We start from the raw sequence: 25,755 nt of genomic DNA on the forward strand, positions 1-25,755 counted from the left end.
GAATTCATCAGTAAGGCTGAGTAAAATGCAGGCTCTCTGCCTTCGGAGTCTTGGCTCTTGATACACTATCCCAATGCTCCTACAAGTCCTATGAAACTCAGAAGCTTGTACGATGGTGGTGAGGCACAGGGGCTTTAGGCAAACTGCTGAGTTCCATGGCTAGCTCCACCCTTGGCTTGGTACTGAACACAGTCCTGGATTTGAGAAGCTCAATATCTCCTGCCCTCTCCTCTAGGACCCAGTATAGGTGTGGGATACAGATGCAAATATGGGGAGGCTTTTAAGTTCTAGGGGCAGGTTGTATCCAAAGAATCTCAGGGCCTGCAGGAAACCTCTCCTCACCAGTTTAGCACCTGCACTACCCCTTTAGCCCCCATCCATGCAGAAAGGCAGCAGGAGCCTGGAATCACACAGGCATAGATGGAAATCCTGGCTCTGAAATGCACTGACTTTGTGAACTTGAACAAGTAAATAATTTCTCTTAACATTAATTTTCCATCTGTGAAATAGAAAAAGAATTCTTTTGTCTGGATTTGAGAGTTTACTGCCTATATGTCAAGGAAGAACTGTACTTCTCACAGTTCCCTGGAAGGGGAGAAGAAACAACTTAGGCTTCATGATCAAGAAGGTAAAATCAGAGGAAGGTGGTGCTGTTGAATGAGCATCTCAGCAGCTGACTTAAACAGTAACCAAAATGACTGCCTGACTCAGGGGCATAAGGTTTTGATTCAAACACACCTCACATGTCCCAGGCACAGGCTAGACGTTCTACATGGCTCATCCCATTTCATTCTCCCAGTAGCCCCAGGAGTTGTGTTGTTCTATACCCACTTCACAGGTGAATAAACTGAGGTTCAGAGACCTTAAGTAAACTGTCCCAAAAGTCGGGCTTCTTTGAATCCTTGTTCCTGTTATGGGTTTACTTTCATCCCCCCAAAATTCATATGTTGAAGCCCTAACCCTTAGCACCTCAGAAGGTGATCATATTTGGAGACAAGGACTTTAAAGAGGTGATTAAGTTAAAATGAGGCCATTAGGGTGGAGCCCTAATCCAGTCTGACTGGGGTTCTTATAAGAGGAGGAAATTTGGAATCACAGGGAGACACCAGGGATGTGCACACACAGAGGGAAGAACATGTGAGGACAGTGAGAAGGTGGCCATCTACAAGTCAAGGACAGAGGCTTCAGAAGAAGCCAAACCTGGCAACACCTTGATCTCGGAATTCTAGCTTCCAGAACTGTGAGAAAATAGATTTCTGTTGTTTAAGCCACCCAGTGTGCTATTTTGTCATGGCAGCTCAAGCAAACTAATACAGTCCCTAAAGGCTCATGGTCCCCTCCATCGTCTCCTCCCTCTAGTATGTTTACGCCCTCTCAGCTGGAGCAGAAGCTTGCAGGAATCTCAAGGGAATGGCTCCAGCAGTTAACATCTTCCAATCTTGGGACATAATTTACAGTTCTAGCAGTCGGAACAGTCTGCTCTTCAGCACTTTGTATACTGCGTCTCAGCTGAGTGAGGGGGACTTGGAGGAACCAACCAGATGAGAGATGGGAGGGGCATGTCAGAGACAGAAGAGGCAGTGTATACTAAGGCAGAAGAGCAAGCAAAAGCATAATGAGTTCGGAGAAGTACAAACCGTTCTTTATGGCTGGAGCAAGTGTCTCATGAGGTGGAGAAGGGTGATGGGTTTGGAAAATAAACACCAGCACACCCCTGATTCAAGCTTGTACAAAGCACAGCAAAACACGTTCCCTGTAAGAACTTCATCAAGATCACAAGGGTGCTTCTATAAAATTGCCCACATTTTGTGTTTAGTGTGTTCAGGCTTTTGTTTTGTTTCGTGTTTATACGTAAGACATTTTGTATAAAATGTCATCTGCTTAACAACCAATGGTTAGCATTTCTATGAACAAATAAAGAGGCAAAAAACACACCAGTAGCAAAAACTAATAGTTACTCTAGTGTCAGAATCTAGAAGGAATCTGCACTAGCTATGAATAAATGGAATCTGGGAAAATCCATGATTTGTTGGCCCTGAGCATTGCCCTGCTGCCTGTGAGAAGTACAGAAGACAAAAGACATTTTGTCCCGTCACCACAGCCTTCTCCTTGATTTGGAGGCCTCGCATCTTAACGGATTAGAAAATGACATAGGTGCTTCCTTCCGTGGGCTCCTGAATGTGGTTTCCCTTCTTCCCCTCCATGCCCAAGGATACACACACGTACACTTACCTACACACTGCTTTCCTGTGCCTGTGCAGAGAGCACGACTCCCAAGAATGACAGAGCAGGAAGTCAGGAAGGGGACAACCTGGCTGTGGTGGTGCATCTGGTGAAGTGTGATTCCTGAAAGCGGAGTGCCAACCGAGGGGTACCAGACATCAGCGTCCATTATCACTCACCCTATTGAGCAGGGAGCAGGGCTGAGGGAAATCTGTGCCAGTCGTCTGTTGGGTTGTGCTGAACGGGATCAGTTCTTCATTTGATGCTGAACAGAAAGAAAACCTCAGCGTGCGAGCCCTGATGTTTAAAAATACCTCAGAACATTGAGAGGGAATCACAATCTTTCAGACTCCAAATACCAACAAGCTTTTGAAAATAATTTACTCTAGAAAGTAGAAAACCTTTAGAAAACTGCCATTGTTCTCCATAGGATATAAGAAGCCTCTATTGAAATTATTTGGAAAGTAATAAGCATAATGAGACTAAAGGCTGTAAGAAATAAAATTTTAAAAGCACAAAAAGTGAATGGAATAAATTAGAAATAACTTGGTGAAATATGGATAGTTCAAGGAAACTGAAATTTCTACCCCAGAATTAAGAGGTGACCAGGACTGTAAGTGTATGTGACGATGGGTGTTAACCAGACCTGTGGTGGGGATCATTTTGCAGTTTATATGTATATCAAACCTTTATGTCGTACAACTTGAAACTAATAGAATGTTATATGTCAATTATATCTCAATAAAAAATGAGAATATCAAGGAAAGATGAATATTGCTAGATGTTTGGTGATATTAAGACATTCATGTTAAATGTTTAGGTCAGCAGACCTTTCCTATAAGGGGCCAGACGGTAAACGTTTTAGGCTTCGTGAGTCTAGAGTCTGTTGCAGCTATTCAACTATGTCATTGTAACCTGAAAGTAGCCAAAACAACATATAACAAGTGGCTTGGTTCCAATAAAATATTATTTACAGAAAAAGAAATAACCAGGAATCAATAAAAAGCAAAATTAACACTAGAGAAAATGTGAACCTTGACAGGCTTCTACAAAATCTAGAGAAAAAGAGAAGAAAAGGATAGAGGATGGGAGATACAGAAGAAGGAAAATAGAGATTGAAACTATAAGAACTTAGCATTGTGGAATAAGAAACTAGAAAAATTGGACAAGATGGAAAAACAAAAATCACAGCTGAAGACACTTTGTGGAGATGGGAAAAAAGAAAATATCCTCCGTGTAGAGATTGAGAGAATTCACTGCGGTCAAAGCTAAATTAAGAAAAAATGAGGGGCCGGCCCAGTGGCCAAGTGGTTAAGTTCGCACTCTCCGCTTCCGTGGCCCAGGATTTCGCCAGTTCGAGTCCTGGGTGAAGACATGGCACCACTCACCAGGCCATGCTGAGGTGGCATCCCACATGCCACAACTAGAAGGACCCACAACTAATGCAGAACTATGTACCGGAGGCCTTTGGGGAGAAAAAGGAAACATAAAATCTTTAAAAAAAAATACGAAAAAAAGGATTCAGGGCTGGCCTGGTGGCGCAGCAGTTGGGTTCGCACGTTCCACTTCTGTGGACCGGGGTCCACTGGTTGGGATCCTGGGTGCGGACATGGCATCGCTTGGCAAGCCATGCTGTGACAGGCGTCCCACATATAAAGTAGAGGAAGATGGGCACAGTTGTTAGCTCAGGGCCAGTCTTCCTCAGCAAAAAGAGGAGGATTGGCAGCAGATGTTAGCTCAGGGCTGATCTTCCTCCAAAAAAGAAAAAAGAAAAAACAGATCCATGTGTATTCTGACAAAACTTTTGTATTACAAAGACAAAGAAATTTATTTAAGGATCCAGGCCAAAAACAAAACTAAATGAAAGGAAATAAAGGGGAAAAATTAATTATAAATGAACAAAATCAGACTGAATTCAAACTTCTGCATTAATAAATGTCAGACAATGGAGCTCTGTTCATGGAATTTCAAAGGGAAAAATATAGCCAGAGCCAAGTTGATTACATTCTGGTGTAAGGCCTACAGTACAAAGGTTAAGGGCCCAGGATCTTGGAGTCAGCCAGCCAGGATTTAAATCCTGGCTACCCCATTGATCACTGTGTCGTCATAGGACGGTTGTCTCAATTAAATGAGAGAATGCACACAAAGTGCTCTGAACACTCGCTAGAGGCTGTTTTGATTTGATAAATTCAGTTGAAGTTGGAATTTGAACTCAGATCTGCCTGAATCTGGAATCAGGCTTGCACACCCCGTCCTCCAGTCCTGACCTCTCTGACTCAATGCTGGGAGTTTGGCACCTGCTTCTGTGATTATAATCACAGGGCCTGTTACCACTACCAGAACCCATTCTCACATTGAAGCTGTTAATGGCTTTTTGAAGGCCCTAGGCTAATGTAAAGAATATGGAAGAAAGAAAATATCTTTTTCAGAGGATCTGAAGGATTTCATTGGTTATATACACCATTTACCATTTAAATTGGTCAATGTCCATGTTCAACACTCAGAAAATTTTCCCACCGTCTCCTTCCCCTACTATCAGCATACAGTCAAGAAGGGGAAAGAGGGTTTCTAGTGCCATTTTGTTCAGAGGCTTTATGTCATATTTGGTAACTCCTAGCAGCTCTGAAAAATAAATGTTATGAATGTGGAAATATCAATGGATCTGGGATTTTGTTACTGCATTGTTGTCATTTCTCAGAGGGTCAGAAAGTGTTATAAGCCTGTCTCTCCTAAGAGGGCCTGGAAAGAAATTACAGAAAGTGTAGAAGGCAGGAGCTACTTCTACTTTAGCTCATTTCCAGATCCGAGCTAATATCAGATCTTCATATGATTATTAATGTTTCTTGAGAGTGCTACTTCATCAGTTTCTCTTCCCTGCCTAGGCCTTCAGCAGCTGATATGGTCATCCGCTACCCAGCTTGTGGCCCTGCATACCTATGCCTTACCTATTCATGTGTCCAAAGTGACATGAAGCTCAGGAGGCCATATTTTCTGATTTGTGATATCATCTTTAGGAAAAGTTTTATGAGGTATAAACAAAGCAAACTAGTTAAAAATCTAATGAATCATTTTTATTTGAAGAGAATAAGATCACATGACATTAGAACGCCTCTGGAAAACCCAAGACATATATCTCACAACTTGCTTGACTTTTGATAGGTAAAAAGGAGATAGAAATTCTTACCAGTAGCAGTTTGGTTGCTAGAAACAGAAACTTCCTTTTGTTAACATAAGCAAAAGAAATATTTTTGAAAGGATATGGAATGACATATAAAATTGAGGTAAAATAGAACTTCAGGAAGAACCAGAACCAAAAATTAATGAGAGTTACAGAGACAGAGAGTGGGAGGAAGGGAAGAAGGGAGGGAAGGATGGGTGGAGAAAGTGATAGAGTTAATTAGACAAGGTGGCCACAGCATAGGCTAAGGGAGGGGATGGGAGATTGACAGTAGTCCATGATCCCAGAGAAGAATGTATTTATATATAAATGGAAAACGGTTACTGGACAAACAAGGATAAGTGATTTTCACTAACAAAGCATTCCTAAAGTACTCATAAGCAGTAAATGACTCCCTGATTGTCACATGCACAAGTAGTGCTCAATGCAATTCCTGCTTGGGGACTTCACTAAATGTCATCTATTTGCACTCAACACCCATTTCTATCACCTTCTACATTCTTTCCTGTGTTGCAGTACTCCCCATACTTGTGAGGGCTAAAAAGAACATTTCCAAAACTCCCTTGACACTATGGTTCTAGAACTGATTTAAGTTCCATCAGTGAGATGCAGTTTCATGAGATTTGAAAGGCAGAAGGGGTGGTGAAGGGCGGCAGGGACATTTCATATAGTTATTTATTTTTCCTGCATTAGTAGCAACGGCAGGCCCTGGCAGGCATTAATCTTTCCAGTGGCCAGAATGCACTTTGCACTGCCTAGTCACCAACCTCATAGTCAGGGGCACTGAGACATCAGCCAGAATTTCCTGCAGTTCCCTCATCTCTGGACTACATCTGCTGAGGGCTGACCCTGAGCCTAGCAGCCAACACCAACCTCCATTCTACTAGCCCTTGCAATAATTCTGTGGACGTCTAATTTCCTATATTAAAGTCCTTTCTAGTGGAGATACTTAAAGCAGTTTCTGTTTCCTGCATGCACCCTGAATGATACAGGCATTAAAAACTCCTTCAATATTGCTATCAATTTAACTTCAAGCTTTATTGCACATTCTTTCAGCACAATGATGTTGATTGACACTCTTATGTCTCCTTTCCTTGCACAGATGGCAGAGTTTTGTTGAGTTGCTGAGCAGAGCTTCCTCTGACTTGTCCTCTGATTTGCCTACAGGTGAGTTCAGTTAATTTGTCATTTTGTTCCCTGAGAGAACCCCTGTTATCCAGAACTGTTGTTGACTACGCCGCTTTGCTTCAGTGGTTTCCTTGTTGGGTTTCGTCTCGTCACTCCCAGAAATGTAAATACCTCACCAGCGAAGAAAAACTACAAGTGATGATTGCCTTAATGGCTGTTCTTTTAGGCAAGTTGGATCATAAAAGGCATAATTCTCCAAATATTATTATATCATGAAGCATTCTCTGGTGATAGCCCTTTGATATATACACTTATAGAAGAAGTTGGTATTATTTATTAGAATTTCAGTCACATAGTCCCTTAGGTCTAGGAATCCCACAGCTAGGTACTTATCTTACTGATATCTCACAAAAAAATTCTCCCAGATTTATATACACGTTTAGTGCAGGAATTTCTTTTTGCTAAATGTTTTAAAAAATGAAAATAGTAAAAAGATCCTTCAGGGGCCATTTAATTAAATTACAGTCTATTCAATTGATAAAACTATGCAGCTGTAAAATAATATGGTTGGCCTGATACAGGAATATTTCCAAGACATATTATTAAGTGAAATTATAAGGATAAATTAGGCAAAATATTTAGCAATTAGCAAGTTGTAAATGTGACAGGTGAAAAAATATGCATTGGTCTTAATCTGCTGTTGCAGTTTATTTACTACACTCATCAACTGTTCACTGATTCCCATTGGGATCAAAATACAAGGTTCTGAGAGTTTGGGGTTGGGGGTTGGTATATTAGTTTGTATTCCAGCAGAAAAAGAGAAACCTTACAAGGTATTTCAAACACAGGGACTTTACAACAGGGGGTTGACGGTTGGTTATGCCGGATTGGACGACTGATAGTGAGGGTGTTCATTTCCCTAAGGCTGCTGCAGCAAATTAGCACAAACTTGGTGGCTTAAAGTAATAGGTATTTATTCTCTGATAGTTCTGGAGACTCGAAGTCTGAAATCAGTCAGATCAGCAGGGCCACAATCCCTCTGAAGGCTCTAGAAAAAGTCCTTCCTTCCTCTTCCAGCTTTGGGTGCCCCCAGCATTCTTTGGCCTGTGTCCCTGTAACTCCAAACCCTGCCTCTGTTCACATGGTCTTCCTTCCTCTGAGCCTCCTTCGTGTCTCTGCATCCAAATCTCCCTCTCCTTTTGGTTATAAAGACACTACCCTTCATTGGACTTAAGGCCACCCTAATCCAGAATGGCATCATCTTAACTTGATAACAAATAAAAAGACCTTGTTTCCAAATAAGGTCACATCGACAGGTACTATTGGTACCTGTGGTGGCGGGGGGGGGGGGGGGGGGTCACAGTTCAACCCCCAACAGAGAGGTAACTCAGAGATCAGTAGCTGTAGGAAGCATCCATTGTCTTTAGGGCTAAGAGGACATAAAGAAAGGCATAGTATTAGCAGAATCGAGGAGCTAGTGCTACCACACAGCTAGTTCTAGGATCTCCAGGAACATGACAAGCAGCTGGAGATATGGTGTTGGAGGCCATGTGACTGCTTTTGGGAACACCACACAGTTTGAGGCTCAGTCCTTCGGTCACAAAGGTGGCTGGTACTTGCATCTCTGACAGAGCACCATGTGGTCAATGCTGCCACAGCTGAAGGAGTGTCCTGTGGCTGTTCATTTGACTTCTGAGTTTTCATGCATGGCTAGTGCTGACAATATTGAAAAGCCTTATAGTAGTAGCTCTTCCCTACTGCTGGACAGACACTGACAAACTCCGAAAACCATAAGAGTGTAGTTCTATCTCCTTACAAGTGTCTCCTGTTGCTGGAGCTATGATGATTGCCTGCTCTTAGGCAATGAGTGAGCCATTTAATTTGCCTGTTCTCAAGCCCAACAGGTAAATGTTATAAAACGAAAGAAGGTGCATCATAGAGAAACTAAAGAAAACCACTCATTATGTGTGGGTAGAATTGTGAATTTTCTCATCCCTGGGGTCCATTCTCGCTCAAAGATTCTATGATGACTTGATTAAAATGACTCATTTTCATTTGTACTGCCTTATATTGTAAACTTTATCTCATTTGGAATCAGGAAAATCCTATGAACTTCTTTGTTAATGCACGTTTGATTATCACATAAACACTTAATGTCTGTGACTTAGACTAATGACTAGAATGGACTTGTTTACAGCAGGCAAAACTTCCTGACAAGAACAACTAGAAGAATAGATAAAATGCAGAATAACATTTCTTTGAGGCCTGTTATTTGGAATTCAAATCAAACTATCAGACAGGAGGGAGGGGAAAATCCTCTGTAGAAGAAGATAACATCATACAAAATCTCTAGAATTTTTTTATAGAAAATTCCCAGCATTCAATTAGAAATGGCCATGAATAATGCAAAACAGGACATGGATTTTCAAATAACTATAATTAATACATTCAAGAAAATGGATGACAAGATGGAGACTTTTCAGAAGATTATTTGGATCTATAAAAGGAATCAAATGGAATATCTACAACTAAAAAATATAAACTAAATTTTTAAAACTCAATAGATGGGTATAACAGAAGATTGGGCATAGCTGAAGAGAGGATTAATGAACTGGAATATAGTTCAGTAGAAAATATCTGATTGAAGCATGAATGAGAAAAGAGGATGAAATATACAAAAAATGTGTACAAGAGACATGTAGGAAATGCTGACAATACCCAGCACACATGTAACTGAAGTCGCAGAAGGACAGGAGGAAGAGAATGGAGCTGAAGCACTATCTTAAACAATTACAGCTGAGAAATTTCTGAAAGTGGTGAAAGAGTTCAAGCCACAGATCTGAGAAATGCTATGAATTCCCATTAAGACAAATAAAAAACAGCTTAGAGCCCACCAAACGTGGTATGGTCTAAGTTCTAAAGTGTTATTTCACAATAATGAAGTGTGGGCCCAACTTTGCATCTCTTCACTGTGGGGCCTGTGAGTGAGGGAGAGGAAGAAGCAGCAATCATGGAGCAGGGCTATAGCATGGCTGCTGATGGGGGATAATTAGGAGGGAATGAAGGTAGCCTCAGAGGTTCACTGATCCCCTCAAACATTTCTTGAAGATCTATACCTCAAGATGTCACAGAAAAATGGCTAAGAATTTGGCTTCCCTTTTAATACCTATAGTAATTCCTACTTAGAAATACATATACAAAGGGACAGAAAACCCAACTCAGCTGGTACAGACAATGAAGAGATTTACCAAACCACAGCACTGGGATGGGGGAGGAGTGGTCCCCACAAAGCAAAATATAGTTGCTAACAGTAGAAGTGGGTAATCACCAGAGGAGGAACAAATGCTAGAAGCCAGAAAAAAAAAACCAACTGAGATCACATGGCATGGCAATTGACCCGCTTCTCTTCCCTTTTCATCCTGGGTCAGCTCAACTCTCTTCTCAGCTGTTGCTTGAATGCACCAAACACCCCTTCTTTGAGGCCTTTGCTCTCCCCAGAGCTTTATCCTGGAATGCTCTTTCCCCAGACATTTGCATGGCTTTCTCCCTTGTTTCTCTATTCATGACTCTATTTAAATGTCACTTCAGAGAGGCCTTTGGTGAATTCCCTATCAAAAATAGCAACTGCATTTCTATCTACCCCCATAATTGGCTTTGGTTGTGTTTATAGCATTTGTCCCTATTTGACATCATTTTATGTCTCTGTTTGCTCTCACCACTGGAATGTACTCTCCATGAGAAGTTTCTCTCTTGCTCATTGTTGTATCATGGTGCCTAAAACAGTGCCCAGCATGTAGTAAGCACGTAACAAATGTTTGTTGAATGAATGAATGAGTTAGAATCCGAGACCTAACCCCACCATTCTAGTCTTAAGCAGGAAACTGAAGCCTTTATTGCCTCTGTTACCTCATCTGTCAAATGGAGATGCTTTCTACCATAGAGCATTATTCTTCAAGTAAGAAAACTTGTGGGAAATGTCTGGCATGTATAGATATTTGATATATATTAGTTTCCTCATGAAGCTTCATTCAGTGGGCCCAATGAGGCCAGAAGCCTTTATTTGAATCAGTTGTTGTGGACCCTGGCTTTACCTTAGGATTACCTAGGGAATTATTCACACTCACTGAGCTCAGTTCTCACCTCCAGAGTTTCTGATTTAATTGTCCTGGTGTGACACCCAAGCATTGGCAATTTTTAAAGCTCCCCAGGTGGGTCTGATATGCAGCCAGCACTCAAGACCACTAATTTCCAGTCATTAGTGGGCTTATGGTAGGGCTGGCTGTGTAACCATCAGACTCATGGAAGCATTGTAAAACCTGGCCCTTCCAACACCTGGAAATCTCTAGAAGCCAGCTTGGCTTATTTCCTCCAGTACAAACCTTCAACTGGCAGACTACACAGATGGTTATTATTTATCCTTCCTGCTGTGCTAGAAAGAAAAAAAAAAATCAGCTCTGCCTCAGATTTTTCAAACGATTTTTACGTGTGCAAACCATGACCTGTTTCCATGCTTGTAGATGTTAGGTGGAGAAAGGGAAGCCAAAAGGAGACCAGGGAGACTAGTGTGTATTTTCTTCTAAAGAAACTTTTAAAAGTGCAGAGAAACTGGCCTGGGACAACGTCTAGGATCTAGATCTTATACTAACAGGGATGATGCATGTGAACAGTGCCCAGAACAATTCCTGGCCCATCGTAATTAGTGTTCAATTAAGCAAACTAGACTTGCCTAAGGTGTTATAATAATGACACAACAACAAACAATGAATCCTTTTTTGAGCATCCTCCCTGTGTTAAGTATTTCAGGTACGCAATTTTTTTTATCTCCACAACATTACTGTAAATCACTGGTTTTCTCCCCTTTCACAACTGGCAAAATTAGGAGCTGAAAGCTTGCAGCTGGGAAAGGGAAGACTCAAGATTAGCATTCAGGGCTGACACCAAAGTTCATCTTCCTGCCTGTATACTATATACTGTTTCTAGAATCCCCTTAACTCTCGAACTCTATGACTCAGAATAGCTTGAACCTTTCTCACCTGCAGTAAACAGGAAGCTTTTCCTTCACATACTGAATGAAAAAGCAGAGACCAGTGCTACTCGGTGATGATCCATCCCCAAGACAACTTAAATTTTCAGTGGACTAAATCAGATCTGCCTCAGAAGGGCTGCCCTACCTGGCTGCCATCATGATCCTCCTTAAGCATCTATTAAGTTTTACTCTATATAGCATGTGGGTTAGGTGTGGGAAGATAAAGAAATGCAGAGGAAAATCTCTCCTCTCCAAGGGCCTAAAAAGGAATTGGAGAAACAGAACTATATGTTCAGTGTTTTTATTTTCTAAACTCCAAATTAGGGCACATGGTCATTCACTCAGTCAACAAGCATACATTGAGCACTTATTCTAATGCTGGGACTGGGGCTTCAGAGAAGATTATGAAATCACATTGTCCCTACTCAGAAACAGTATGTATTTGTTAGTGGCATATTTGAATTATGCACTAAATATTGATGCTCACAGAAATCTGTGCTGTGTGGTTGTCACACGGATTTGTAAAATACAGTTGCCAAGTCTGATGAAGATCCTGAGTGGTGAATGAATGATGCCCACAATAAGCCTTACAGGATTTCAGCAGAAAGTCTTCAAGTCTTTTTCCCACATCCTAAGGAAATCCTTCTGTTTGTGAAGACAGCAGCCTGAGCAAGAAGGATCTGGGCACTAGAATCCCTGGGTGAGGGGTGCTGTTCAGACGTCATCCCATTCAGAACCTCTGACAATTGAAAGGAGAGGGAAGGTAGAAGAGAGAGGTTTTGCCTGATCTTTGAGGCATACACCTGTGTGGAGAGATGGGGAAGAAATGCCTGGTTTTCTGTTAAGAGGTGGGGCCATGGGAAGAAGCCGCTGCCCACTCCCCAAACTGTGCAAGTCCTCCTGATTCAGGGCAGTTCTACAGGCTCTTGTCTCGGCTGATCAGGAACTCTCTGCTCCTTGTGAACACCCACCATCGCCTTTGCCTGGAAATTTCTATTCATCCTTTGGATCCACAGTTTAAGTGTCACTTCCTCCAAGAAGCCTTCTCTGGTTCTCCACCGCTGCCACCCCTAGCCTAAAACAAAATATTTTCACGTCTTCTTTTGTTGTGTTTATGGTAGCGTGTAATTAAATAATAATTTTGAGTAATTGTTTAGCACCTACCTCCCCTTTGTCAGCTCCATCAGGGCAGGAACCAGATCTTTCTGATCCACCTCCATATCTCCATCGCCTAACACAGTGCCAACCACATAGAAGGGCCTCAACATTTTATTTGCCTGGGTGTAAGTGTTACAATGAAGAGACCAAACTTAACCCTTCCATTTTTTCTTTCTTTCCCAGGAAAGAAAGGAAAGGAAACCTCTGCCACTCCAGTACAGCCTGACATTCCTGAGATGCCTCAAGGCACAACTGAACATATGGTATGCACCCGGGTGTGTGGAGCTTGGGGAAGAGCTTCACCTGTCTTTGCCTTCTATTCTCTGATGCTGGGTAGGGTCCTTCCTTCTGGGTCCGTCCTTCCCTCCTTCCTACCTTCCTTCCTTCCTTCCTTCCTTCCTCCCTCCCTCCCTCTCCCTCCCTCCCTCTCTCTCCCTCCCTCCCTCTCCCTCCCTCCCTCTCTCTCTCTTTCTGTCCTTCCTTCTTTCTTTTTCAAAATTGGCCCTGAGCTAATATCTGTTGCCAGTCTTTTTTTTCTCCTTCTCCCCAAAGCCCCCCAGTACGTAGTTGTACATAGTTGTGTATTTTAGTTGTAGGTCCTTCTAATTCTGCTATGTGGGCCACAGCCTCAGCATGTCTTGATGAGTGGTGCTAGGTCTGTGCCCAGGATCTGAACCAGCGAAACCCTGGACTGCTGAAGTTTAGCGCACGAACCTAACCACTCAGCCATGGGGCTAACTCCCCTTCTTGGTTTTTTATTTCCACCCACTGCCTTGACATCACACTGTCTTTGACTTTGAGAGTCTCCTCTGGCAGAGAAGGGAGGTAGAAAACTCCTCAGGTGTGGGCTGGTTCCTGTCTGAGCTGATATGCCTGCAGAAACGTCTGTCTACCACCTGGTGATGGGCTTGGCACCTGCCCCAAGAAGTTGGACCTGTAGCATGTGCACTAGTTCTGAAGCCTGTGACCAATCCTCCCACTGCCATCACAATAAAGTGTGGTTCTGAGACCTATTTCAACATCTTAAATTCAGCTTCCAGAAACTGAGGGCAACCTTTTTCCCAGACATCACATTTTAAAATGTAATGTGCTCTTTGACTTAAAAAAATATCTGGCAAGCAGTTGAATTCTGTTTTAATATTCCATGCACTTAGCCAGGAAAAGATACAGACAGAATTGAAAAGCAGCCTGAGTTTTTCTGTCGTTGTCGTTTTTTAAATGCCCGGATTTTAACATAATTCATCTTAAAATGACGGGACACCTCTTCATGCACTTTACACTTTGAAATATTTTAGAAAATAGCATCCATTTTGGCAAGCCTCTTGCCATGCAAGAGACAACAGCAAATGCTTTTGTCATTGAGTGTTGTCTGTTCTCATTGAATGTGAATAAGATTATAGAAAATACACCTTGCTCTTTTATTTTGCCTCTTTTTTGAAGATTTTATGGCATCTCTGCAGTAATTGATCTGTGTCACATTCCTGCATAAGTAGGATTCATTGTCGCACTTTTTAGAAAGGGGAATTGAAGCAGAAGTGTGGTAAAGAAACTTTCCTATTGTCCCAGGGAAAATCATTCATGCATTCACTTGTTCATTCAGTAAACATGTCTTGAGAACCAGCTATGCCCTGGTCACTAACCAGACCTTGAGGATACATGAATGACTATCTCACCGGCCCACCTCCAGATCTCTGGTAGAAGAGAGAGTTATTCTAATAAATGATTACAACAATCCACAATAAGTGCTGAGGTGGATAAAGGGGCCTCAAAGTATTACCCCTCAGCCAGCTTGTCTGTAAGAGAAGGCTTCCCACAAGAAGCGAAATATGAGTTGAATCTTGAAGGATGAGTAGGACCCCAACCATCCAAGGCATAAGTGGCAAGAAGGGCTTTTACAGCAGAGGGAGCAGCATGCACAAGGCACAAAACAGCTTTGTGTTTTCTGGTTTTATGTGGCTGGAGAGAAAGATGTACATGTAGGAGTAAGAAGACAGGCAAGAACAAGAACTTGAATGGTCTTACGTGCCAATCAAGGAATGTGGACTTGCTCCTGACACAGTGGGACCAAAAAAGTATAGAGTGTGTTAGTTAGTTAGCTAGTTACTCACTCACTTACTTAGTTCAGCCTAATTCAGGTTCATACAAATTCCCCCTTTCCCTGTCTTTAGTGGTCAAAGAGAATGTTGATCTATCTGAAGAAATAGAAAATTATTAAAATCACTTTCTCAGATCCAAGGATCTCTTTGAACTCTCTAAAATCATCCTGTATGCAAATGTGCATTTGCCTGGGTAGACTATCTAAAGTTTCATTGGATTTCTAAAATGATCCAAAACTCTAAAAAGTATAAGAATCACTGCTCTATTTGCTTTATGAAAGCTTTCAGCCCTTCCCAAAGTTGATTTTATCCAAGTAGAATTCTTTTATATTAATCTCTTAAAATTTACTGGTTGCTGGTCATCCACGTGGGTACCATTTCATATACCATTCTATTATTTCAAACAAAACAATTCTCCACAGTCCCCAGCAGCAGGTTAATCCAAGTTTGTTAACCAACTGAAAACTTGGCTTCTAATTGCAATTACTATTCTTTAGAGCTATGGGATTTTCACACTTTCTATGTGAGAAGTTTGAGACAAAGCTCCTATATTGGAGAAATTCAGGTATTTGAAAGTTGGGGGAACACAGATGGTTTTCAAAAGTTAGAGGCATAATTCTATGGTGAATTAGTTAAGATTATTTGGATTGCAATTAAGAGAACAAACTCTGCTAAATTTATTGGAAGTATAGGGAAGCATATTATGCTACCTGAGCATGGAAATGTAACATGTGACAATGAAGTAAAATCAGGGACTTGAACTTCATCATGATTTCCTATATATTTTCTCTTCTCTCTGCTGTTAGCTTCATACTTTCTCTCTCTGTCTCTGTCTATTTTTCTGGACAGACCAGCTTTTTCTTGTTTCCAGTACACAGTGAAGACAACCTGTGAGCATTCCTACCTCTCACACAGAATGATCTCTGTTTGTATATCTCTCTGTTTTCATCCCTCACAAATCGTTCCCAAATCACTGGACAATGGGTGTACCAGTCCGTTTGCATTAGACACCCAGTCCTGCACTGTACACTTAGGCATGGCTGTTCTCTCAATAACCATGTGGCTCAGCAGGAGACATAATTCCTGGAAAAGTGAGGTTGTGAAGATAAAACAATGGATGCCACTCTGTACATGGTAGGTGACAGAATGCCTGCCATGGCTGCCGGGACTAAGTTGTTCGTTATTCTAAAAGCATCTCTATTTTGCACTAGACATGAGATTAGGATACCAAACTGAGCTAGACATAACCTCTACACCTCCTTATAGTTCTGCATCTTCCATTCACTGCATGATCTCAGTAAGTCACTTCCACTCTCTGGGCCTCAGTTTCCTTAGTTAAATTAACAGGACAGACAGAACTAGAAGTGCTTTAGGGTCCATTATAATAAGCCCACAAACCTAAGACAATGTCACTATTCTTTCAGTCACCCTTTGTGAAGAACCTCAGGCTCATTGTCCAGAGGTTTTCCCACGGAGAAGTTAGAAGCATTTCCTGAAGCCCCTCCTCCAAGGATCCCATGAGTATGTAACATCACGAAAAGCCTCAGCCGGTTACAAAAGCCTTTTCTTTGTGCAAATCAGAAATGCAAACTGATTAAAGTCATGATTTCACCCTTAAAAAGATAGAAACCATTCAACATAGTAATTTACATCCAAGAAGGCTTCACAGATGTAGTCCTACAGCACTGAGGACTTGAAACCCATCCTCCCAGCTTTGCAAAGCCAGACGTTGCAATAAATATTGCTAGTTGTACGGCCTCATCTTTGGCCAAGAGACTGGAGAAGATCTAGGTGGTGAACGTGTTGCCAGTGAGATAGTTGTGTTATTTTGGTAGAAAACTCCAGAAGAGGATCTGCAGCCAGAAAACCCTCCTGCTGAGACTTCAGCCCCAAAGATCCCCCGAGCTCTTTGAAGATCAGGCCAGTCTCACAGCCTTTCATGAGCCCAGTGATGAAGAACGGGTCTGAAGAGGAGGAGACATAGATCGACAGGTTCAGGAAGCTAGAAAAGGCCCTCTACCTGTGTGATCTGAGTAATACAGGTGAAGCGTGAAGCTTAAAGCGAATATACTTCTGTTTGTGTTTTAGTCTGAAAGTGGAGATCTCATTTTCTTTCACTTGTTAACAAATACAATTTGTATATAAACCATGTGCCTGGCACTGTGCTGAGCACAATCAGGGAATACAAAGATGGATCAGATGTGTAACCTCCACCAGGTTGCTTAAAGTTTCTCTGTGTCTCTGGAGGAATCCACTCCACCACCTGGTTCTAACCCACAGTCCAATCTTGCAATTCTCCTGATTGACATTTCCAGCATGCTTGCTAACAGATGGAACTCCAAATTTCACAGCAAAGCAAAACCTGGTCCTTGTATACCTGACCAGTCTCTGCTCCTTCGCTTGTTATTCTTTCAGCATACCCTAGACTATCAGAGTGAACAATGTGCCTTCCTCAAACGTGATTTCTCCTGTGGCCATGTCCTCCATCTTAGCTGTCTGCCTCTCCTCTACCTACCTCACCCCCTGCCAACTCCCCATCTTGTCTAACTGGCTAATTAATGCCTAAACATATTTTATGTTGGGACTGAAGCTCCACTCCTCTGAGACTCCACAGACAGACCTAGGCCCACCTTTATCTGATTTCCTAGAGTTGATTAACATCCAGTATCATATTTAATATATTGTATATTTTTCATTTGAGAGCTTGTTACTATCTCACCAGTAGACTATGTTCCCTCTTTATCCCCGACATCTTGAGCAATTCTGTTCAACCCTTTTTTTGAGGCAATAAGTAAACAAATAAATGTACATAAATAACTAAATCCAAGATAGGAGGTGATAAATGCCATTAGGGTGTGCTACGTGGGCATTCAGAGAAAGGAGATTCCTTCCCATGAGGTGATCAGGAAGTCTCTGGTAATGTGGGACTGATCATTAGTGATCAAGGGCAGTTTGTATACAAAGGAATGAAATAGAGCGCCCTTTCTGGCAAAGGTGCAGGTTAGCCAAGCAAAGTGTTGTTTATGAAGCCCAATGCAAGGAGTTTGCTTTGTCTAAAATGTAAGGACTATTAAGAAGAATATCAGATGATAAAGGATGGGACCAGATCCAGGAAGATCTTAGATGATAGACCAGGAAATCAAGATTTCATTCACAGATAGTGAGTAGTAGTGAGGGTTTCTAAGCAGCGGAGTGGTTGACCAAGTTGTACTCCAGAAAGTTGGTGTTTCTGTGCAGAATGAAGGACAAATTGAAAGCAGGAAAAGGAGGAAGGAGGCTATCGGAGTGTCCAACTGAGAGAGGATGTAATCCAGAACCAGGTCAGAGGCCTGCAGAAGGGAGGAGCACATACAAAAGCACATAGGCTGGAATTGTTGTACTTAATCACACGCTGTGGTTCATGAAGACTTAGTGTACCGTATGTGGATCTGAAAACATGAAACTTGTAGAAACAGAGATTAGAGTGGTGGTTTTCAGGGGACACGGGGAGATGTTGTTTAAAGGGGACAAACTTTCAGTTATCAGATGAATAAGTTCTGAGGATCTAATGTACAGCACAGTGACTCTAGTTAACAATACTGTATTGTGTACTCAAAAGTTGCTATGAGAATAGAGCTTTAATGTTCTCACCATAACAATGACAACAACAAAATGGTAATTATGTGAGGTAAAGGATATGTTAACTAACCTTATTATGGTGGAAATTTTACAACATATACATGTACCAAATCACATTGTACACATTAAACTTATGCGATGTTAGATATCAATTACATCTCATTTAAAAAGGAGTTAATGTGCATATCGGTACACTCTAGAAGTAATCATATAACAGTAACAATGCTTGTCTTTTCATTCTCTCCATATGTTTTTGTTTTTGTTTCAGTTTGTTTTGAATTTCCAAAGCAGCTTAATTCTAGAGCACATGAAGTATAACTACATTACAATACCCAAGGACTTCTAATAGTTATACCAAAGAGAGGAGAAAAATAAAAATTTCAAATGAACAATTCATGTAGCTGAATTAGAAAATTATTTATTAAGCATCTGCTATGAGCCCAGACTGTGCTAGAGGCTGGACCAGGAGGGAAACCAGGAAGGATGGAACATGATCTTTGACCCCGGGGAGATTTTAGATAAGATACAAAGACTGGCAATAATTCAACACCAGTTAAAAAAAAAACAAAAACTGAAAACAGCAGGTAGTAAGGTATTATAATTGAAGACACAAATGAGAGTTAAAGAGTCCAAAAGAAAGAGAGAATAGATGAAAAGAAGCTCATCATCTAGTGTGAGCTAGGTGCTTAGAGAGGGCTCCATGGAAGAGAAAGCTGGAGCTGAGCCTTGAGGAGAGGTAGACTTTGGATACCTGGTTTGGCATTCCAAGTTCGAAGCCATCTTCTGCAAAGGTTAGAGGACGCGAATGAGTGTGAGGGGGAAGAGAGTGAGCAAGACAGGACTGGACTTCATGTTGGATCGGACAGTGAAGTTGAGACCCTTCTGTGAATCCTGAGGGGTAGGATGGGCATGAATTCTCTACCCAGGGTCCACCAAAGGCTCAACCAGAGGACACAATGAAAGCTGAGATGGATAATACAGGGAAGATACTAGAAAAAAGGAGATCAAAAGGTTATTGAAATAACCATGATTCTAGGTATTAATAGCATGACTATGAGGTTGACGATAGTGTTACAAACAAAAATGAAATAAAACAAAAAGTTGAGTGGAGAGAAAAGACACTTCCAAAGAAACAAATGCTGAGTTGCGATGATGGATGACGGATCATAAACTTTGTTGCTAAGAGACTCCCCAAAGACTAGGACCTTTCTCATACTTCTGAACTGTTCTAAGGAAAAACAGAGTTTTGTTGACTTTGGAGGCAGATTCTAGCAGACTCTAAATGCCTTTCTCATGGCCTCTTCACTATTTATGACTGTTTCCTCTGTTTCTATGAAATTTGTTAGTTCCTCAACCACCAAGGAATGTGTCAGTGAGATCTGGGAACATCTACAACTATCTTTAATGAGGAAAGAGAATAACTGAGGTCAATTTGTTGGTTTATTAACCACAGTATTTAGCAGACCACCATGGCCCCATTCTAGGCACTGAGCAGATGATACCTGCTGTGCCCACTGATGAATCACTGTCTTTATGATGTGAGAGGAAATATGTAGGCCAGGGCGTTCACCATCCAGGCTGAAGGCAGACCATCCATCATCAAATTAGTGTTTCTTGGAAACTACTCTGTGCTTATTCTCTAATGGAGATTGTCAAGAAAATATCCTTGAGGGGAAGGAATAAGGAATGGCTATGAATAACTGATCATGTTTTCTAAAATAAGAGTGGTTGGGATAAATGTTTGGGGGAATAGCAGTTTTGCAATTTTCCCAGTGAACTAAAGGCTAGATAGAAAATATTTTAGAATTCAAACAGGCAGAGTGCAATGAGAGCTCTCAAAGACATTCTCTGCATGGGTCTGGACTTTACATACACTGCATCACTAACTCCTCACATGGACCACATGCTGAAGGGATTAGTGTCTTTATTTACAGAGGAGAAAGCTAAGCTCAAAGTGATAAAATAGCAGCCAGTGGGAAGTTGAGCCATAATTCAAGCCCAGTTCTATTAGACTTCCTGCTGTCCTAAACTCCCACAGCATACCAGGAAGAGCATGAGGGTTTGCTTGTTGATTTGTTGGTTTATTTCTTTGTTTGTTTTTACCAAAAGACTTAGATTCAAGTCCAGACTTCACCAATTGCTGAGTCCTGAGAGCCAGTCATTCATATTCTCTGAGTCTGTTTCCTCATCTATAAAATAGAACTGATAATATTAAAACATACCTCCCGGATCTGCGAAAGGGTCAAATGAGGTTTGCAAATTCTTTGTAAACTGTAAAATGAAATGGATGTTAAAGAGGTTCTTCTTCTTATTTCTTTTCTTTTGGCTCTGATGGGACAAGGACAGGCTTTCCAACACTGAGATGGATTGTAAGGGCTACTTTATGCAGCTGTCCTGGGCCTCCCGTAGTGACGGTGAGTTAGGCAGATACAAATTTCAGTGAATGACTTAGGTTTGACACGAGGACTCTCCTCCCAGTGGTAAAGCTCAGGAGACAGTAGAAAATACACAAATGCACCAGTGATGATTCCTACATGTATTTTTTAACATCACTTTTAACTTTTAATTACAATATAAAGTAAATGATATATATTTTAATACTTTATTCTTATTAAAATGCCTTATGTATACATTAAATAATCTTGATAACTGTTATATTTATCTTAAAATAATATCTGTATTAATGAATGCTTACTAATTCTGGACACTGTTCTAAGAACTTATTATTTTATTGGTTTTCATGCAGTTTAATTATCCCTATTTTAAAGTTAAGGAAACTGAGGCTTAAAAAGTTAAAGTCCTTTTCCCAGTCAAACGCTTACTCCAAAGCCCGTGACTTCTATTTTCAGAGGCAGGGTCTGAGCAAATCCAATGTAAGGATTGCAACCTAGGCTAGATCAAGAGCAGCCACACAATTCGGAGAACTTCACAGATGCAGTTGGCCACCTCAAAGGAAGATGTCTGTGGGGGAAAAGACCGACATTCTAACAGGAGCGAGAGACAATAAACAAACCTGAATAGAATAGGCAGTAAGCAAACTGGAATGGGAAGAGAGGGTTGGGAGGGATGGGATAGACGGAACAGAACAGAACCAAAAGGAATAAATCATCCCAGGACTGCGCTGTTACGAACACCCATGCTGAGTTCTTCGGAGGGCGGCATCATGCTCAACAGTCCTTGCACGTTTAAATACGCCCGGAACTGGGAGCTGAAGCAGGGCCCATGGGTGTTCACTAGATCCTGGCTTAATGGCCTGGCAGGGCCTTTCCACATCATCCTCTGAGAAAGATTTTAGAATAATTATTGCCGGCTGCACAAGTACAAGGCAGTAGAAGAGCATGTATCTTTTATCCCCATGAAAGATACCTAAAGCCTTTCATTGGTGCCTGTAGGGTAGCTCTTCTCAATTCAAGAAACATAGCTAGGAAATAATGTGAGCCTGCAATAATCTCTTCCCCACATTCTGAAAGTTAGTGTGGTGATTTGATGCATGGACTCAAGCAACCCTGGGCGACTGACTTACCACCTCTCTGCCTCAGTTTCTCCCTCTGTCGTGTAGGATTCAATGAGTTGATGTTGGTAAAGTCCTTGCAAGGGTGCCTGAAACATGGCAACGTCTACATTAAAGTATCTATCATTATTGTTGTTGTTGCGCTCTAGTTAATTTTCTGCATATCTTATTGCCCCAACTGGTTCAAGAGCTTCCTGAGGTAAAACAGACCCCTTCTCTAAATCCTCCATGTGCGCAATCACAGTTCTGACATCCATAAGCTCACAACCAGGGGCTTATGAATGAATCACTGATCTTTGCTGATGCTGTGTTCTACACTTAAACCCTTCTCTGCAGCTATCAAATGGAGCTGACCTTAACGTGGACAGCACAGGGGTGCTGGCGTTGGTGTGGATGAGGTGTGGGTACTGGAGTGCATCCTGTGACGATGAGGACCGCCACCTCTGTTGCGCAGACTTACTCTCTGAGCCACAAGTTTACCACAGCAAGCTGGAGGGAGTCACAGTAGACACATCTGCAGAAATGCATAAAAAGGAGCTGTTTAAACCCTGCATGTTTAGAAACGTCAGTTAAACACTTCAATAAGATACAAATAAACCAGAACAATTAGGAATTGTTTTTAGCAGGCACCTCACCTGTTTCTAAAATTGGCCTTAAAAGCTTTATGGCTACAAAGAACAAGTTTAAATTGCTGTAGAGTCTGTCCCTCGATTTTGCTGGACCTCATCTCCTTTCCCTCAAATCACACTCAACTTCCTCCTGATGTCTATAACACGTGTGCAGGACTTTAATCATCTCTTTGAGGTGTCACTTGATTTTTAAAAACTTAAAGTTTCAAAATGTTAGCTTTTATGTTCACTCCAAAGTCATTCAAGCTCTAATACATTTTTTCTCTTTTTTGTTGCCTCTGTCTGCTTTTGAAAACCTCCCTCCACCGTCCACCAATGACAGGGGTCCTGGAGAACGAACGAGCCAGACGCCTCATTCCCAACTACAACCTCATTTACGACCTGGCCCTGAGCCCTCGGAAGATTGACCAGGCCTCGCGGAGATTCTGTTCTGCAGGAAATATGCTCTTGGAGCCAGCACTTCGGTACTTAAAGGAGCTGTGACAATAGGCCCACGTTGTGAAAACAGGTGTGCCCTTTTCTCCCTTTGCACCCAGACTCCTGTTTCTCCCTGGTTGGGTGTAGTGGTATAGGCACTGTCAGAGTGGAGGCCAGTGAAGCTGGTGTAGACCTTGGGACTTGAATGTGGTTTCTGGCTATGATGCTCACTCATAAGCTGCTGAAAGTGATTGGAGAAAGCCAGGTTTCCTCTGCTAATGTGGTAAGAACCAAATTACTTAAAATCCCTTCTGTTTAAGTAAAGCACCTTGTTAATATTACATAATTTTTTCCTATCTTGCTGATGAAACTGTGATTTTGTAAACCTTGCAATTGCATATAGTTAAAAAAAGAAGTCAGATGTTGTCAACTCCTACCAACGCCTGTCACACAGTAGACCTAAATACACCATTTTTGGATAAGTACGCCCTTCCTCCAGTCGCTGTTCCGGGAAGGATTTGCACATTGTTAGAAAACAAAAAGCAGTAACAATATATTATCTTTACTAAGCAGTATAAGCAGAATTCCAAGTGAGGTTTTCTGACCAAGTACAGCATTTTCTCTAGCACAAAACCAGATGAGGTTGCACTGTCTCCAGGGATATTTTCCCAGAGTATTGGGTAGAAGTTAGGAGGAGGGGCTCCTGGGACAAAGGATTCTGGAAGTAGGTCACATCTTCTTTGCTCCCCCGGCAGGAAATTCAAGAAATCTTCCCACCAGTCTCCATGGCTCTTGTGTCCTGAACATCCCCTGACTTGGCACCTCCCACACAGTGCACGCTTGCACGCACATCACACCACACAGGGAGCGTGAGTGCATTGAAGGAACACTGGCCCAGGCTTCGAGACTGATGTGTTCCCAGGACTGTCCCGGATCCTGATTTTCACATCTGTGTGGGAGACGGGATGAAGGAGTTAGGTCAAGGAAAATATCCAATGGAAAGGTCTCTGCGTACCCCTCTTAGCGTTTTATATAGTGGGGGATCTCGTAACATCTTATGGACAAAACTAAGAACAAAGTATTTTGGATGCACTAAAATAAATGATCTCTAAGGGCCTTCTAGTCTGACATGCTTTAGTTTTTGTAATTCTTGAGTTGCTGAGAGCAATGCCTGTTGAGGTGGACTCACCGCCTCCCTAATGTTCTGGAACCCTTGTCAGAGAAGTAAGCAAACATGGCTTTTTCGTGTCGTCACAACACAGAATGAGGAAAATTACAATATTAGATCAAATAATTCAATATGTGTTGGCAGTTACTGTGTGCTGGGAACGACGTATCTTGTTTCATCCAACACTGACGGTTCAATAAGGCAGGCTTCACAGCTTCAAAGATTCATTTCACAGCTGAGGAAAGAGGCTCAGAGAAGCGACGGGTAGGAAGACTGTTGGACTGTGCCTGTTGATAAATGCCAGAGTGGTAGGGCCTTCTGGAAACCACTGGTCACAGGATGCTGAGAACGCCCTGGTCTACCTCACATCTCTGTGGGGAGGTGAAATGGAGGGAGTGGGGTGAAAGGAAGCTCTAAACATGAAGCTGGGGCCATCAGACTACCTCTCGTAAGGTCCCCAGGGCAGTGACTTCACCTTCCCAATTCTTTATGTCCGACATCTAGGACAGCTCCTGATAGACAATAGCCTCAGCATCCGCCGGTCACGCACTGGAGGGGACCACACTGATGTGGAACACAGCCTGAAAGGAGGCCCCAGAGCTCCATGACTACAGGCTGTGCACACCCTCCCTCCTGTAGTGTGGGCGGAATGAACGCTTCCACACGCGGGGCAGCCTTGGCCAGATCCACCATACCCACCACACCCACACTTCAACAGAGACTAGAAAAAGAATAGGCATTGAAACCAGCTTATTCAGCTCCGGCCCTTAGTAGGTAGTAGCCTTGGAAAATTGTGTCATCCCCCTGAGCTTCAGTTACTTCACCTGTGAATCAAGAGTAATCACACGTCTTCAGATGAGCGCTACAAACACTGAAAGCCATACCTTGTGGACACTTCCTTGCACATAGCAGAGATGCACCTTTCTCACATCTCGTTCTTTGTCACTGGGTGTCGGGAAGCTTGAATGCGGTCTGTGTGAAACGGCATAGGGAGGCAAGGCAACCACTACAGCAAAGAATAATTTTTAAATACCTCTGCCTTCTGGAGCCAAATGACCATTGATCCTGGATCATGTCCTGTCTGGAATTTTCTACTGCTTTACCCCAAGTTGTGTATGTGCGTGTGTGCATGTGTGTGTGTGTGTTCATTTGCAAGACTTGCACATTGCAGAAGTAAATACTCATTAGTTTTTCTCTGAGTGAATATTAAAAGAAGAAAAATTCAACTTAAGTCATAGAGGAAAGCTTAGATATCAAGGTGACAATGTGACAGTAGGGGTTAAATGATGTCTGGCTGTGAGGAAAACTGCTGAACACAAACAGGGAAACGCTATGAGGTCATTATGCTTCAAAATATTGTTATGATCTCTAAGCTGGGACTTCTCCATGCTTTGCTTATGGAAAATCTGTTTCCTTTCTCTCTGTTTTCTCAGATCAGTGGTGTTCTGCACACTCCTGGTGGCTGTGTCATTGCAAATTTGTAATAAACGCTGAGCAGAGAGTTTGCTGTCTGCCGTCTTGACTAGCTTTCTCTAGTAGAAACTTTCTGAAGGGGGCCCTGCGTGCAGTGACTGGTTAACCTCCAGTGTGCCCTGGAGAGACT

The 25,755-nt window shown here is 42.1% G+C and overlaps 1 protein-coding gene across 1 annotated transcript in view; it reads left to right on the forward strand.

Annotated features, from left to right (window-relative positions):
* The window catches only part of C5H1orf87 (chromosome 5 C1orf87 homolog), a 69,988-nt gene extending 46,968 nt beyond the window's left edge, over positions 1–23,020 (forward strand). The window contains exons 8-11 of the mRNA XM_070267599.1: positions 6,504–6,568; positions 12,897–12,976; positions 16,234–16,330; positions 22,890–23,020. Of these exons, the coding sequence (XP_070123700.1) occupies positions 6,504–6,568; positions 12,897–12,976; positions 16,234–16,305 (217 nt within the window). The 3' untranslated portion in view covers positions 16,306–16,330; positions 22,890–23,020. The remainder of the gene's footprint in view (positions 1–6,503; positions 6,569–12,896; positions 12,977–16,233; positions 16,331–22,889) is intronic.
* The last annotated feature ends 2,735 nt before the right edge of the window (positions 23,021–25,755 follow it).

Source organism: Equus caballus, chromosome 5 (assembly GCF_041296265.1).
Source record: "Equus caballus isolate H_3958 breed thoroughbred chromosome 5, TB-T2T, whole genome shotgun sequence".
NCBI lineage: Eukaryota > Metazoa > Chordata > Mammalia > Perissodactyla > Equidae > Equus > Equus caballus.